This window comes from Sinocyclocheilus rhinocerous, unplaced genomic scaffold, assembly GCF_001515625.1.
Source record: "Sinocyclocheilus rhinocerous isolate Xijiao unplaced genomic scaffold, SAMN03320098_v1.1 scaffold831, whole genome shotgun sequence".
NCBI classification, from domain to species: Eukaryota; Metazoa; Chordata; class Actinopteri; order Cypriniformes; family Cyprinidae; genus Sinocyclocheilus; species Sinocyclocheilus rhinocerous.
The window spans coordinates 947,647-965,188 of record NW_015641020.1 but is presented as its reverse complement, the minus strand read 5'-3'; the positions used below and the strand labels follow the sequence as shown (position 1 = coordinate 965,188).

At 35.8% G+C, this 17,542-nt stretch overlaps 2 protein-coding genes across 3 annotated transcripts in view; both read left to right on the top strand.

The window, feature by feature from the left end:
* LOC107753953 (glycogen phosphorylase, muscle form-like) overlaps window positions 1-6,492 on the top strand; it is a 14,020-nt gene extending 7,528 nt beyond the window's left edge. For both annotated transcript variants that reach the window (XM_016570240.1, XM_016570241.1), the window contains 12 exons: window positions 329-421; window positions 977-1,123; window positions 1,409-1,572; window positions 2,335-2,449; window positions 2,650-2,751; window positions 2,844-2,991; window positions 3,202-3,260; window positions 3,343-3,484; window positions 3,589-3,796; window positions 4,052-4,186; window positions 4,355-4,421; window positions 5,307-6,492. In XM_016570240.1, coding sequence (XP_016425726.1) covers window positions 329-421; window positions 977-1,123; window positions 1,409-1,572; window positions 2,335-2,449; window positions 2,650-2,751; window positions 2,844-2,991; window positions 3,202-3,260; window positions 3,343-3,484; window positions 3,589-3,796; window positions 4,052-4,186; window positions 4,355-4,421; window positions 5,307-5,456 — 1,530 coding nt within the window. In that variant the 3' untranslated portion in view covers window positions 5,457-6,492. The remainder of the gene's footprint in view (window positions 1-328; window positions 422-976; window positions 1,124-1,408; window positions 1,573-2,334; window positions 2,450-2,649; window positions 2,752-2,843; window positions 2,992-3,201; window positions 3,261-3,342; window positions 3,485-3,588; window positions 3,797-4,051; window positions 4,187-4,354; window positions 4,422-5,306) is intronic.
* Window positions 6,493-8,837: 2,345 nt separating this feature from the next.
* The window catches only part of LOC107753952 (H(+)/Cl(-) exchange transporter 5-like), a 22,344-nt gene continuing 13,639 nt past the window's right edge, over window positions 8,838-17,542 (top strand). The window contains exons 1-5 of the mRNA XM_016570239.1: window positions 8,838-9,185; window positions 10,168-10,305; window positions 15,328-15,476; window positions 15,549-15,648; window positions 16,783-16,970. Of these exons, the coding sequence (XP_016425725.1) occupies window positions 10,173-10,305; window positions 15,328-15,476; window positions 15,549-15,648; window positions 16,783-16,970 (570 nt within the window). The 5' untranslated portion in view covers window positions 8,838-9,185; window positions 10,168-10,172. The remainder of the gene's footprint in view (window positions 9,186-10,167; window positions 10,306-15,327; window positions 15,477-15,548; window positions 15,649-16,782; window positions 16,971-17,542) is intronic.

The following is a 17,542-nucleotide window of genomic DNA, read 5'->3' as shown; positions in this document are numbered from 1 at the left end:
ATTCGGCCAATCACAATGCATTGGATAGCTGGCCAATCAGAGCACACCTCGCTTTTTCAGACCGATGAGCTTTGTAAAAATCGACGCGTTTCAGAAAGGCGGGGCATAGAGGAGAAACAATAATGTACAGTATGTGGAAAATAATGTGTTTTTTGAACCTTAAACCGCATAAACACATTTCATTACACCAAATACACAAAATAATGTTCTTTTTTAGCAACGTCATATGACCCCTTTAATGCATTGGGCTAAACAACATTAATACCAATGAAGGAATTTCACATTTAAAAACTGTTACAGAGGTCCTTCCTTTGTCTGTTTTGTTCAGGTTGCTATACAGCTGAATGACACTCATCCTGCACTGGCCATCCCTGAACTGATGAGAATACTGATGGATGATGAGAAACTGTCCTGGGACACGGTAAGCTGGAAATTCCTTGTCATCTTGTCATTTATCATGCTCAAAAAAAGGACATGCAGTCAAGCTGTAGGACTATTAAATTAATTAATATGGGTAATATAAGGACATAAAGTTTAAATTTGCTGATTTCTAGAATAGAGCCTTTTTACTGATTGTGATGACATGTTTAAACAGTTATTAAAATTGTAAATCTAATTTTTTATATTTTAATTTTTGCATTTAATGTACATTTATAACATTTATATATATTTTGTGTTATATTACCTTGACATTACTTTTCAGAAAACTAGTTAAAGCTGCTGAGGGAGTGACGACAAATTTGACATCCTTCTGTCTTTTGACCACCATAATCAATCTCTCAATAAATTTTTCTCTTGTAGGAATGCAAAAATATATTTGTTGTAGTTTCCTTTCACCACTGTAGAAGTTTACCAAACTATGACGACTTGAAAAGTGAAACGTTTCTATTTAATTTTACCCACATGGACCAACACCATAATGTTGTATTCTATGTTGTATATTTTTCTCTCACTCTATCATGTTCTTTCTTCTCAGGCTTGGGACATCACTGTGCGTACTTGCGCATATACTAATCACACTGTGTTACCAGAAGCTCTGGAACGCTGGCCTGTCGACCTGTTCCAAAACCTTCTGCCCCGTCACCTAGAGATCACCTACGAGATTAACCAACGTCACCTGGAGGTCTGGGAACAGATGTTCTCTTCATGGCACATTGCATTTGAAATGTACTTGTAGATAAAAAATTTATTTGATGTTTTTTGAAGGGGTTTGGATATCAGTAACTGCATAAGGACTGTGTTCACTCCAAATAAGGAGTAAACTGCACAGTGAGGTTATATAAACAACCTCTTCTGCTCAACATGACTCAGCATCCAGTAAATCGCAGATGAAGAAAAGTAACTTCCCATGTACTTTCTCGCCTGTTGCGCTCTGTTTTGACCTTGCATCTTCTGTCTTGTTTCTCAGCGGATCTCTGCGCTCTACCCTGGCGATCATGATCGTTTGAGACGCATGTCTCTTATTGAGGAGTGCGGTCAGAAGAAGATCAACATGGCTCATCTCTGCATCGTTGGCTCTCACGCAGTCAATGGCGTGGCACAAATCCACTCGGACATTATTAAAGACACTGTGTATGTCTCTTAATGCTTTATATTACAACACAGTGGCTCAAAAAAGTATTTGGACACTTAAGCCACATTTAAAAATGTATACAAAATGTATACGGTAAGATTTTTAATGCATCTTAAAAATGTTTCTCATCTAGGCTGCATTTATTTTATCAAAAATACAGTAAAAATAGTTATACTGCGAAATATTATTACTATTGAATACATTTTCTATTTTAATATTTTTTTATATATTCTATTTTAGTAGTTTATTCCTGTGATGGCAAAGCTGAATTTTCAGCAGGCATTACTCGAATCTTCTGTGTCACATGATCCTTCAGAAATCATTATAATATGCCAATTTGGTGCTCAAGAAACATTTCTTATTATTTTCAATGTTGAAAACAGTTGTGCTGCTTAATATTTTTGTGGAAACCCTAAAAATAGAAATATTTTGTAATGTTATAAATGTCTTTTCTGTCACTTTTGATCACTTTAATACATCCTTGCCAAACAAAAGTATAATTTCTTTCAAAAAAGCCCAAAATTTGAACATGAGCATTTATTTTAAGAAAAGACAACATAAGCATACTTGTCCACAGCAATGACATTCATACATTTGCATCTTAAACGCCCAAATACTTTTAAAGGCCGCTATTTATATCAACATAATATGTCTGTCATTACCATAATTTCATATAATGTTTAGCCCTGGTGAATAACTCAGAGATGTTTACAGCTCTAAAATAGTCCTATCTAATTTGTTGGGGTTGATTTTGTGTACAGTTTTAAGGACTTCTATGATGTGGACCCACAGAAGTTTCAGAACAAGACCAATGGTATCACACCTCGTCGCTGGCTTGTCATGTGTAACCCTGGACTGGCTGAGGTTATCGCTGAGGTAAGGAACATTACTGATAAAAAAAAGTTAGCAAAACAGGTAGGAAACACTACTGGGGGAACATACACAAAGTATGATAACCGTAGTTGATACATCTTTTAGTCCAAGCCTTTGGAAGCCATTCAAGAACTTCATGAGAGAAACACTGTGAAATTTAAGTCAGTGTAGACTGAAAGCCCCTGTCTTATGTTAAAAATTAGAGAATTGGAGAGGACTATATCCGCGACCTGAGCCAGCTGAAGAGCCTCTTGAAGTTTGTGGATGATGATGCTTTCATTCGAGACATTGCCAAAGTCAAACAGGTGAGACAAAAAAATCACATTCAGAGGGAAATTTAGCACATATTCTACATGAACATGATGGGCATCGTGTTATGTTGCTTTGCCATTTGCAGGAAAATAAGATGAAATTTGCAGTGCTTCTAGAAGAACAATGCAAGGTAAAAATCAACCCAAACTCCATGTTTGATGTCCATGTGAAGAGGATCCATGAATACAAAAGACAGCTGTTGAACTGTCTGCACATCATCACCCTCTACAACCGTAAGTTAAAAATAATTCAGGTTTCTCAGGAAACAGCTAAATATTGCTCTAGTTTTACAAGCTTCTCATACACCAGGTAATGAATATCTAGCATGCTACTGGAAATTTTGGAACTTTTATTTTAGTAGGCAGTATACATTGTGTAGTGTGCAGTATCTTGGTCAGCAAGCTAGTATTTCTTTCCAAAGAAAGTCTATTTTGTGTGATCAGGCATCAAAAAGGAGCCCAACAAGGCCTGGACTCCTAGGACCATTATGATTGGAGGAAAGGTGAGAGTGATCGCTTCACTGACCAATCAGATGTGTTCTACTGAAGTTTGAACACTAATTGGCTAAATCATGCATCTTTAAGGCTGCTCCTGGGTATCACACAGCTAAGATGATAATCAAGCTGATCACGGCAATTGGAGAAGTGGTCAATAATGATAGTGTGGTGGGAGATCGTCTGAAAGTCATCTTCCTTGAGAACTACAGGGTTACACTGGCTGAGAAAGGTAGGATGCAAACTTACTGACAGATTTTATTATTGGACCAGCTTCCTGTATTATTGATTCACTCACACTTCTCGCTCCGCATGCGTCTTTCTCTCTTTTTACAGTCATCCCTGCAGCTGACCTGTCCGAGCAGATCTCCACAGCAGGAACAGAAGCTTCTGGAACAGGTAACATGAAGTTCATGCTGAATGGAGCTCTGACCATCGGCACCATGGATGGGGCTAACGTGGAGATGGCTGAAGAGGTGGGAGAAGAGAACCTCTTCATCTTCGGCATGAGAGTGAAGGATGTGGAAGCTTTGGATAAGAAAGGGTGACATAGCAAGCTTCAATTAATGATTTGCTAAATAGCATTTTTAGTTTTAGTGCATTCATTTGTTAATGTTTATAAAAGCTTTATCGTTTTACATTTATTTTATGAAACGTTCATCCACTTAAACGGAGATGTGGGCATTAGCAAAATAAGAAAATTAAAATGCTCTCAATTTTATTCTACTGAAGGAAAGGTTAGAAATGAGAGTATCAGAAACAGTTCTGCTTGACTTAGCTGAAGTTGGTTTGTTTCCAGATATGATGCCATGGAATATTATAACCGCATTCCAGAACTGAAGCAAGTCATTGATCAGATCTCTGGAGGATTCTTCAGCCCTGGAGAGCCTGATCAGTTTAAAGACATTGTTAAGATGCTGATGCGCCATGACAGGTAAGAAAAACAACAACAACAACAAATCCTAGTGCTATGTCTCTCTTTTCATTTTATATTTTAATTTTTTGGATATCTCTGTCCTTTTCATTCCCTTTCTCACACAGTCACAGTTTAACACTGATCATATAAATTGCTAAAAATGTTGGTTGTCTGGTGTGATCGCAGATTCAAGGTGTTTGCTGACTATGAAGACTACATTAAATGTCAGGAGAAAGTCAGCGCCCTGTATAAGGTTTGTATTACAAAAAAACATCAAATGTTTCGGCGTATTTCAGGTAGTCTCTAGCCAAAAGCCTTTAGTTTGGGGTAGGTAATATTTATTGTTTTTGAATGAAATCTCTTAAACATCCTGAAAAAAAGTATCACAAGTTCAACAAAAATATTAAGAAGCACTATTTTCATCAGTTGATAATAATAAGAAATGTTTCTTGAGCACCAAGTCCAGCATATTAGAATGAATTCTGAAGGATCTTGCGACACTGAAGATTGAAGTAATGGCTGCTCTAAATTCAGCTTTGCAGGAATAAATTACATTTTAAAATATATTAGAATAGAAAACAGTTATTTTAAATGGGTAATAACATATTTCTGTCAGGACCACTATCGTCAAAGATGATTGAAAATTAGCATACAGTTATGATTGCCGGTATGGTTCTGTTCTGGGCAAGAACAGAACCATACCGGCAATCATAACTGTATGCTAATTTTGCGAAAACTGCTGATAATACTGAGGGACCTTATATATGAATGCTTAGATAGGTGTCGTATTCCTATAGGTAGATGGGGATCAGCTGAGAGTCAGCTGATGCGAGCTTGACTAACGTGACCTGCCAGAACCAGTTTTTACTGTGTTTTTCCCAAGTATTTGAATTGTAGTGTATGTGAACAAGACGAGTGGTTCATATTTTTGGTCCATTTTGCCTGAAGAAGAAGACTGTACATTTTAAATGTGTATATGTGCATACGTTTTTATTTAATTAGGAATACACTCCAATCGGGGCTTTAAATTCAAGATGGCTGTTCCATCAGTGACAGAACACAAGTTTATTTGGAAATATGTCATATAATTCACTTCTAATTTGTTCGAAACTTGCTCCTCTTCCTCATTCTCAAACAGAATACTAAAGAATGGACCAAGATGGTCATCCACAACATTGCTGGCTGTGGCAAATTCTCCAGCGACCGCACCATCGCCCAGTATGCTCGTGAGATCTGGGGCATGGAGCCTAGTCTGGAGAAGATCGCAGCCCCAGACGATCCCCGCTAAGTTGTTCCACAACAACAAAATCTTCCTTTTGTTATAGCCGTTCTCACATTCAATTTATTTACCATTGTGAAGATGTATAAAGGTGATTTTAACAGTGACATGTTATAGGAGATGTTACTCCATCTTGCCGTCAGACAGCCAGAATACCTCACAACTTCTCTGCTTCCCTGTTCCAGCGACAAGCTGTCAGCACATCTAGCTTTGTGGCATGTTTATATACAGTATATGTCGGTGTAAGAATGTTTTTTTTTCTGTGAAATATTATGAAAAAATATGATGTATTTGTCTATCCATGCCAGCAGAACAGCACAGCTTCTTCCTGCACAACCGAATATACACTGTGAGAGCAAAGTATAGCAAAAATTATTTTGCCACACAGCATGATGACTGTTATGGAAACAGTTTGAGAAACCACCATTTTTTTTTTCTTTTGTGTGTGTGTTGTGTTCAAATTTTTGACTCATGATGAAAGATCATTTATACTCTATTTTAGTTTCCGACAGGCAGTTATTACGTGAACAGTCCAAGCTTTAATGAGTTCAAATATGGTACAATAACAGTCGTAACCAATATAAAATACCTGTTGGGATGTCCGTCATGTATTCTGACTGCTCGAAACTACCTGCCTTAACCATACGAGTGTTGTTTGTGTATGTTTAGGTCTATATCTCTGCCTGTGTTTCATTGGCCTGTTGTTGCTCATAACTTGTTCTTCCACCCGCAGAGCTCCTCACTTTAGCACTTTAGGCACGATCTGTCACTTTTGTCCTCATGAAGCGTCGTGCTGTAGTTCTTTCCTGTTGCAACTCTGGGTTTCACACCACACAAAATAAGACCTGCAGGAATGATGGGGTCGTGCAGAAAACTTTGCTTGAATCCAGTGAGGTAGCAAAACTAATATAGCACTGAAGTGTGATTCTCCATACTGGCCAGGCTGTGCTCAAGATTCAGAAATGTATTTACTCCGATATATTATGATAGACTTGTGTATTTAGAATAGGAAACGAATGTACGGTGCAGTGCTTTTTGAATTGCAGGAAGTGACTATTTAGCAGACAATACTTCAAATCCGCAATTAAACTAGATATAAATTCCTGGTTTAGTGATAATGGATGGTGGTCTATTTATGTCTCCCCTACATGGACTTAACCTAACCTGCAACTTATTTTGTTCGCAGCTCCAGCTGCCACCATCCCCTTCATTCCCCTTCTTTGTTCTCTCTCAATGTTATTCCTGTATTGTGGGTGACAACACACACCAAACAGTCCTGCTGATGCCCTTGAAGAGTGACAAAATGAAATAAAGTGATTAAGTGATTAATCGCTGTTTTTGCTTTTTGCAAGTATTCTTATGTTCGTCTTGCAAGTGACTTAATACAGAAAGGTTAATGTACACTATCATTAAAAAGTGAGATTTTTTTTATTGTAATATAATTTCAAATGTAATTTATTCCTGTGATGGCAAAGCTAAATTTTGTTATAATGGTCTTTTCTCTCACTTTTGATCAATATATCCTGCATCCTTGCTGAATAAAAGAATCAATTTGAAAAACTTAACACACACACACATATATACAGTGTTGGGAAAGTTACTTTGGAAATGTAATAGGTTACAGATTACAAGTTACCCTATTTAAAATGTAATAAGTAGTGTAACTATTTCAATTACTTTATTAAAGTAATTTAACTGATTACATTTGATTACTTTTCTAAATTTCTAATAAGTGTTAATGAACTGTTAATCATTTTCAAACATTTAAACCAGGCAGGGTTAACCCTACAGTAGTACTCAATACTTATTACTGTCAGACTTTCAAAATACTGAAAAATCCACTTGAATTAAGATTATAAAAAACAAAATTTTATAGCGCAGCTACCACAATATCAGACTTCAGCACCTCTTTTTACTTTGAGGTCATTCTGAGGTTAAATACAGATTTAAAATCATAAGATAGTTTAAAGATACTGTTTTTGAAATCAAATTTTTGCACAGAAAATATATCAGGAAACACTGGCATCAAACAATGCCCTGGAAAAAACAGTTAATCTTAAAAAATAAAGCATATAAATCAACCGAAATAGAAAATAAAACGAGTTTTTGAATAAGCATATGTCCTATTCTGTGACCTAAACTCCTGAAACACTGATGTCTCATATTTTAGAGCTGTCTATGCATTTTGGGAAAGAAATCAATTAAATCTGAAAATATTCAGATGTAACCCCCTTTGTAATTGTTAACATTTTCACAAGTAACTGTAATTTCATTACACATTTTTTTTCTCAGTAACAGATTACAGTTACATTTATATTGTAATTAAATAAAAAGATAATTAAATAATAAAGATACTCCACAACACTGTAGGCCTATATATATATATATATATATAGACTATTTTATCTTTTCTACAAAGTAGCTCAGTCATTCTTGAGAAGTGGGACAAAACAGGGTGCAAAATTGAAAAAATAAAACCTTGTACTCAGACAAATGAAAGTTCATGTAGTAGCCATTTTATTTTTTTTCTGTTGATGCTAGATGCTAATGGAACCTGCTTCAGGAGAATAAAATTATCTAAATATTTCAAATAATTTCCTCAGAAATTGGAAGATGGTGTTGACATATCATGGCTGTGACACAGGAAATATTAACATTAGGATTTAAAATATTCTAAAACTATAAAACTTAGAGCCTGTCTGAAACTGATGTACGCTGCAGAGGTGAACTGTGGCAAGGGGGTCCTTTAGAGTGACAGCTGCCCCTGATATTCCCTGATTTTATTACATTTTATTGAATGTCTGACGGTGTTGACAAAAAGTGGGGACGCAACTTTAAAATCTTATTAAACATGCATGTGTCATTAAAAACAACCTTGCTTTGATAGGAGATATTATTAAGTGTTGCTTTTGATAAAACAAGCTCTTTTTCATCATTACAAAAACATTTTTATCCATTTTATTGCATATGAATGATTGAACTCTTCTCTGTGGAAACACTGTTTTATATGTAGTGAGAGGACATTAAGAAACAGATTTGGTATAATAATGAGAAAATTAAATTGAAGGTGATAATTGTGTTAAATACATTCTATTATTTATCCCTCATGACATTTACAATTGAAAATATTTTTATTTTTAAACCTAATAGCAGTTACCCTTGCTGGACCTGTTTTGTCCCATGTCTCAAGAATGACTGAGCTCTGAAATTATTTTCCACGTAGTCTCTCAATTAATATGAGGTCAACAACTGAAAATGTAACTACTATACAATAATTAGAAAAAATGCTTAAAATTGTTTTTCTGAAGAACTTTGTTGTCACTGTCACTATGAGTGCTGCTGGGTTGAATTGAACTATTTTCAGTAACTCCCCAAGACGTTGGATGGCGCTATTGACCTCCAAACACGTGATGTTCAGCCGTTCACGTTTTTGAGGAAGGGTAACAGTTATTGAACTAAAAAACCTCAGCGATGCATCGGTACACCTTCCTCTTTCACCTTTATCACATGCGAAAGGTCCGTGCGATCAGTCTGAAGACATCCGTGGTGAAGAGGTTGTGAGATGCTTTTGCCGGGTAAACTGTGACGCACCAGTTGACGGAACTGGCGGACAGCTGTGGAAGATTACGTCGGCATCGCTTAACCGAGGGACTTTAAAATCCAGATCACAAGATTTGGTGCCTCAGTAAAGTCCACTACTAACTAATAGCGACCACTACTACGCAAAGACCCATAGAGGTATGTATCAGACTTTTTTTTGTTCGGATCCAGCCAACTGAATCACTTGGACTGATCGAATCATTCAAAAGAATGAATTAGCATTAGTGTCGAGACAGATAACTAGGATAAATGGCAGCTGTGTGTTTAGATGAGGTAAAACATCCAAAGGGCAAAGTGTTATTAGCTACTTCAGCTGATCAAACAGAGGACATCAATAAATGGGTCACATTATTGCTCTAATTCTGCAATAATTGACAAACTATCTGTTAACTTTAAAATCTGGTCAATAAAATAAGAGGAACTACTCAAAAGTCCTTATACGATGATGGTGTGTTTTTCCCATTTATATAAGATGGTTTGTAAAATGTTTGTGGCGCAAGATAAAGGAAGTGGTAGTGTTTGAACTCTGAGTGAGTTTTACTATCATAATTTCAGAGAAGCCCAGTCAAAAGGTGGTTGACCGAAGCCTCACTTTGCAGGAGGTTAGAAACCGGAAAACCGGTTCTTATGCATTTTAATAGTCTGACAGTGTTTCCTGCACTACTTACTCGACTTATACTAATACTTACACCGCCATTGGCAGTGTAGAGCGATTGACGAACAAATGACTCTTATCAGCCGTCTTTAGGCAATCAAAACATACAGCGGGACCATTGTATCCCGATTTGTGAACGAATGACTCGAATGAGCCGATTCTTTTTAGTGAATCAGAAACAAACAGCGCGACCAGCGTAGCCCGATTCCTGAACGCTAGACTCGTATGAATCAATTCTTCATAGATTATCAATGACATTCCGACCAATGGAATTTAGTGACCAATGTAGTCATTAAAAGTCTTGATAAACACACCATTTACAAGAATTGCATCAGGTTTATTAGTGATTTGTCATATCTGCTCTGCTGAAAAGATGTCATAATTTCGCAACAGACTGAGGACGATACATTTTTTGTTAACTCCCTCTCAGTCTTCTATGACCTTATGTTCTCTCTGCTCTGACAGGGGTGATGATGGACAACGGAGGATTTTGCAACGATAACTATCACAGTGGAAGCAGTGATGATGAGCTGGTGGATATTTCAGATGTTACAGTGAACTTCAGTGAGGATGTCCCGCCTCTGGACCGAGATTACAGTGCAGGTAGGGACGCAGGCATTACAGAAGATAATATGAACTAGTTATAGTGGACACACTATACTTTTTTAATTTTATTTTTAGCTTTTATCATAGAACTTTATGCTTTTGCAAGATTAACTGGTTTGTTTTGGTGTTTAGGTTTTTTGTTGAACAAACATTTGATCGATAAAGCATAGACATTTACAGTTTGAATGGAGTATCACACACTGGTTCTGTAAAACATGTAGGTCTAATCTTTCAGCCGTGTCAGTTTGGTGGGGTCCGATCACACTCTTCTCTGCGCAGAGACAGATGATGCTGTGTGTGATGTCACTTACAGACTGTTAACATACCAGGAAGTTCCTTTTTCATGTCTGTATTTCACAGTCTATACCTTCTTCCTCGTATCACACTTCCTTCTTGTCTGAAACTCTTACTGTGATAGAACTGTTTTCCCTTAACCTTGCTAAGCTTGATATATGAAGTAATAGTCAGAAAATCTAGTTTCTTGGAAATGGAATTGTTTGACAAAATCTTTAAAAAAAAAATCTAAAAGTTTGCATATGTGTTTTTTAACGAGTATCATATTTGATGCAACAGGTTTTTATGGTTCGGAAGATCCACTGAAATGGTGGAAGTTCCACAAAGTAAACTTCCCTAGGCTATGCAAACTAGCACAGAAATATCTGGGCATACAAGCAACAAGCTCTGCATCAGAGAGAGCTTTTAGCACTAGTGGTAATGTTGTGTCGAATCATCGCTTCTGTCTGAAACCAGAGAAAGTGGATATGCTTGTCTTTTTGGCAAAGAACCTCTAATTTGATAAGTTTAACTGTTTAGAAAGAGGATTTGGAAGTACCAGTTGGTCATTTAAAAAAAAAAAAAGATTTAGTGGTTTGAGTTTGATTGAGTGAACCACAATTTTATATCCAGTTTCCTTTTCAAAAGAGTTTATACAGAGTATATGTTACATCCTGCGTAAATGTCCCTGTTTGTTTGGACAAAATGTTTAAAATATCTTATTTTTGTGAAAATGTGTATGTTTTATTTAATTTAGCTATACTTTTGAGAAAATAAGTTTACATTAATGCAAATGTCATTTCATTTTGTAAAAATAATTTATTTTGAAAACATTTTTAGTTTTACAAATACACATTTTAGCATTATCACTAATCTGTGTGTGCATTTTCCTTAAAAACCCATCAAGTTGACTCATGATACCATTTATTATAATCGCAATCGCATATCGCAATATTGACCTCAATAACCGCAATATGAAAATTTTCCCAAATCGTGCAGCCCTAGTTCGTATGATATAGTGAGAATATGGAGCTCCTCAAGGAATAATAAAAAAAAATATTCGGAGGCCCAAACTGAGCAAAAATATGCAATTTAGTGCAGTTGCTGACATTTAATTGGCCAAAAAGATGAAATTCTGATAGCTTGTAATGTAACTCAGTGAGATCTTTATAACAGTATAGAAGGCTATTTACATAAACTGCATATAAACATCCCAATAATATGGCTTAGCAAGATAATATTTAAATGCTTAAATTATCAAAGCTCTGTAGTTTTTATTGTTGGGGGCAAAACAAAATGTGTTGCAAGATGATGCTGATTGAGAGATATACAAATAAAAGCTCCTCTACAGCCTATTGTATCATTTTTGATATTGACTCACATTCTAACAAAAACATTTTTTTGAGTATAAAAAAAAAGATGAATGGATAATCAAGTAATGATCCATTTTTTTTTTATCTGCCATGCATGGGATAAAAAAAAAAAAAGATAATTGTGACTGTTTATCTCACAATTCATACTTTTTTTCTCTCGCAATTCTAAGTATTAATATAGAAATAACTCCAAATTGCAAGAAAAAAAGTACGAATTATTAGATAAAAAGTCGATATAAAATAAGAATTTAACTTTTTTCCTCACACTTTCCGTGTTTGCATTTCACAATTCTCAGTTTATTTTCTCAGAATTCTGAGTTTCTGAGTTGCAGATTACCTTTACCTTTATTAATTTATTTTTATCCCATGGCGGAAAGCTTCTAAAAATTTTCATTTTGAAATGGATAACAATATAAAAGTTATTCTTAAGTTTACTTTATAGAAACCGGTGAGATCAGTGAGAGATCAGTGACATTGATAATATAATAAGTATTTTGGAGAGTCTAGCTCATGGAGACCGAACCAAACTGTGTCACCTCAAATCTGTTTTAAGTTTACAGCATGCATGATTTGATTAGACTGATAAATGTACGAGGCAGACATAAGTCACTGTGCTAGGCAGGAAATGTAGTTACAGCCATCGTGTGCATTTTACCACTTCTTGTTGAAGTATGAAGCTTGTCAGAACAAGTCACATGACCCGTTGCTCAGTATTCATTGGAATTATGTCAGCACAGTTATCCTTTAAAGATATCAGCAACGTTTGCATAACTTCATTTCATGTAAGAACGATTTGAAGAGTTGAAGAACTGAGAGGAAGTAGATTGAAAGTTCATTTTAGGTTGAGCTGCTGTTTTTCATGGTGAACTTCTCTATTCTCTTTCCTTCTCTTGCTCAGTCTTTACTCTTTCTATTAATTTTGGTTTTGTCCTTAACTGGATCAGAAGTAAAAGACCCAACATATGAGATCAAAGTGAACTGAATGACACCATGTACTACAGAATAATAATAAAAGCACACATACTCATTTTACAGAGCTGCTGCTTCCTCTTAAACCCCCACGCTTTAAACATCTCTAGTCAGACTCAAATAACGGTTTATGGGTCAAAGTACACAATGCTCCCTTAACCTTATTTCCCCATAGATCTATTTTGAGCGCAAAAACTTCCTGTTTAGCCTATTTGAGTATGATTTATTTTAGACATTCAAACATTAAAAAAGACAACCAAAAAATCAAGTGCAAGATTAAAAACAAAATTTTTTTTTCATACTGATGAATGGCAAACGTTTTGATTACAACATGATCTTCTCTTGCACCTGTAATTAGGCTCTTAAGTTTCTGTTGTGACCAGAATGTTTGCTGTTCCTCAGCAAATCTGTGTTTTTTTTTTTTTTTTTTTTTTTTTTTTTTTTTTGGTTGTCTTTTTTCACCTTCATAGTGTGTGGACCTTTTTTGCAACTTTTTTCCTAAAAATGTGTTTTTTTTGTTTTTTTTTGGCATTTTATTTATTTATTTATTTATTGTCATATTTTTTTGTTTTACAATGTTTGGAGCTTAGAAGTAGTCTCCACTCCTTGGTATGGAAAAGAGTAGCTTAAACGTTCTGCAAAATATTTTCACTTGTGCTTCTCGGAAGAAAGACGTTCCTACAGGTTTGCAGTGACATGAGCTATTCCTTGTATTTCTTTTTCATTTCTGCTCAGGCTAAGATTCTGCACCTTATAGCCAACTGCATTACTGTCTTATATGTCAGATGCTAAAAATATCAACATGCTTTTGTGCTGTCAGAGGCCTTATTTCAAGTTGAACCTGAATCTTTGAATTCGTATCACATTGTTTTAGAACCAGTCTGAAGGCCTGGTGTCTTTTGCTCTACATGTGTTAAACCAGCTAAACTTGTTTGATCTGAAACATCTGACGTGTGCTTCACTTCACTTCATCATCAGTACAAATTCATTGTGTGTGTAAACCATAGGGCTGGGTGGTATATCAGTATATCGATATATTCTTTATAAGCGATATGTATGAGGCAATACCGTTTATATCGATATACAGTAGTTTCATACGAGTGCATCTGAAAAATAGCGGAGCACGGAGTGAGCTGCTGCGGAGCAAGTGCATAATTCAATTTGTCCTAAACATGAGACATGCTCATGCTGTATATTAAGGGCTTTAAAACAACTCATAAGTTTAAATCGGTTGCCCCGTCAGATGCTCTGACAGACACGTGCTGACAGATAGGATACTTGCACTGTTTAATGCGTTTCAGACTTCAGTGAACGAGTGCGCCAAGCAGACGGAGCGCAATAGAATAGGAGTGCAATAATTCTGACTAAAATATACATTTTGCTAAAATATTTGTTGGAGAATAAATGTGCCATATGTAGAAGTTTAAACCTACAAGTAAGTATATTTTTATGATCGCACTAACTATAAAGTGACTGTAATGGGGGTAATCAAAATATGCAATTAGTCTGTGCTTTAAAAAAAAAAATTTCATTTTTAGTTTTAGTGAATTTAACTTCTGCTTTAAAAAGCATTATTTTGGTTTTTAGATTGTAATGTTTAACCCTTTTTGCACATAATATATATAGCATAGCCTAGCCTACATGGTTACATTCACTTTATTTTTCATAGCCTTACATATGTACATTGTTTGTTGGACAACATTGGGCAGGATGTGAAATATTTTTTTTTTTAACTAAAATTTTCAGCCAAAAATACCGAGATATTATTTTTTTGGCCATATTGCCCAGCCCTATGTAAACGTACTTGGCAATAAAGCTCATTCCGTTACAACCGTAGACAAAGCAACTTGTCTAGTTATCAATTCCTGTCTAGACCGATCTCAGAGTATTGACACTAAATGTAGCATTCAATCACTTAAATCATAGTTCTTGGAATAAAGAATTTTGTGTTTTCATAGTTAATCATTGTTTCCGAGTAAACATGCTAGAAGTAAAATAAAAGTGCTTTATGTATTGTGTAAACGCATGTAACATTCACTGTGTATCCTGTTCTAACTGGCTTGTATTTTGACTTTGACTTCATCCAGTGTTACTTGTGGTCAGCGTTTGAAGTCAACTTCAGCCCTTTTCTTTTTGTTGAGTCTGTCTGGCTCTGTCAAAGTGCATTAGTTCTGACCTGCCAGCAGTATCACACACACTAACAGCTCTGATAGACAATGCATTAGTGAACTTGTTGTTATCTGTAATTCCTCTCACCACAATGGGAATTGTCCATGATTAATTGGCATTTTATTTGCATTCTGCTTTCACAATAGAAAAATGGCATAGGCATGCAATGCTGCACGCAAGTATGCAGAGTGTCTGCTGGTTTCCCATGAGAGTTTGTTGTGTTTTGTTCCTGTAGGCGGCTGTAAAGCAGATTGGAGGCCGAACAACAGTCCTAAGCTGATAGATCTAATGGATGACACCGTTCCTGGCATTGGCACCTACGAGGACTTCAACACCATCGACTGGGTTAGGGAGAAGTCTAAAGACAGAGATCGGCATAGAGAGGTGAGCAGGTTATTCCACCCGCTTATGAAACATTACCCTCGTTCCTGCTTTAACACCTAATCGTTCTTTCAGATCACCAATAAGAGTAAGCATTCCACAGTAGCCTTGCTCTTCAGCATCAGTGATGCCTTTTCCGGCTGGCTTCTGATGCTTCTCATTGGACTCATGTCAGGTCAGCCCACATCTTGCCCACTTCCTGTTTACTTGCCTACTTAAAAGTCACAAAGTGCCTTGAAAAACAAACTTTTCTTCAACCTGCAACTGAATCACACATAAAGAGTGCTCCTTTTATAATCACTTTAGTTCCGTATAATACTATAGAAGAATAATGGTACATTTAATAAGAGTACAATATATTATTTTTTATATAAAAATTAGATTTTGCCCATGTTACTGTTGTTAATAAAAGTAAATTTTGTATGCTTTCCAATTCAAGATCAATGCTTTACTGTCAAATGTCTATTACCAAGAAATAGACGTGTAATATTATTATAAACTGCACTTATTAATGTAAAACAATAGTCATTTTATGATTAAATTATCTTTATTTTTATTACCCCCACAACCCCTCCCCCAAGCGCTACCAAATCTGCTCCTGGCACCACCATCTGTAGAACTAAGTGGCCCTGAGTATAGAAGCATATTTCTGCCATTAAAGGAAAAATCCTAATTATAACAAAAATGTTGAAAGTATGAAATAATAAATCACAATAATATGACCAAAATTATTTTGAATTACTGTCAATAATTATGCAGTTTTATCTCATAATTTTGAGTTTGTGTGTCATAATTACTGTTTATGACTGTAATAATTATAATTTACCAAAGCATTATTTTTTGTGTGTTTGTGTCAGAAATGGCCTTCCATATAAAATAAATTCATATTCTTGCTCATAAGTACACAACACATCACACAGCAAAATGATACCTCAGATGTTGACGAGATGTGCTATTACTTTCCTTTGCTGTCAGATCTATGACTTTAGCCTGGTGGACAACAAAAAAAATTTAAAAATCTCATAAACTTGCATTGAAGAAAGGTACTAGTGTCATATCTAGCGGCCAGAATATCATAGAAACTTGAGGATGAGCTTGGGCCAGTAAGCAACCACTGAGCAGGCTGCTAAAAACGGCACTGTACAACCACATAGCAACGCTCTGGCAAACTCCCACGATTCCCTAGCATTGTGATGGATAGTTTGCATTGGACAAACACCACTCACATTCCCTTTAGAAAATGTAAAAAGTAGTGATTGTGTATGATGTGAATTTAAGGTTTTTTGTGTCCCATCTCACCTCTCACCAGGGGCCTTGGCTGGAGGTATAGACATTGCTGCCCATTGGATGACGGACCTTAAAGAGGGTGTGTGCCTGAACGGGTTCTGGTTTAATCACGAGCACTGCTGCTGGGCGTCCAATGAGACCACTTTTCAGGAAAGAGACAAGTGTCCCCAGTGGAAAAGCTGGGCAGAACTCATGGATGGAGTCAGTGAGGTGGGTTCAGGCACATTGCGTGACAGATCTATGTTACCAGTGCAAGAGTACAATAACAAGAGGAGAATATTACACGTGTAATCATTTCATCATTATGTTGTGGTTTACGGCTTTGAATCAAATTTTGCATACATTTTTCCAGTGACATGAGAAAGTGCAAACATTTGTGGTTGTTGTTTTCGTAAAACAACACATTGTTACTGACATGTTGACAGATGAAGGACAGATGTATGTTTCCTTTTTATATTCTGTCTGATTATTGTAATAAGTGTTTCCAATTTAGTGGAATCCAAGATTTACAGGCCTGTTTAGCTCAAAGATTTCCAAATAATTGTATGACAAAGTGTTCTGCGAAGGCTAAATGAAATGAGTTCCAAGTGCCTCTCTTCACAGTTCTTTGTTTGTCACTGGTGTTGGTATGTACTACTGTTCAAAAGTTTGGGGTCGGTAAAAATGTTAAAATGCTTTTAAATAATAAGTCTTCTATGGTTACCAATGATTAACTTGTTTGTTCAAAAATATAGTAAAACTTGAATATTGAAATTTATTTTAATATATTTCATATATATATA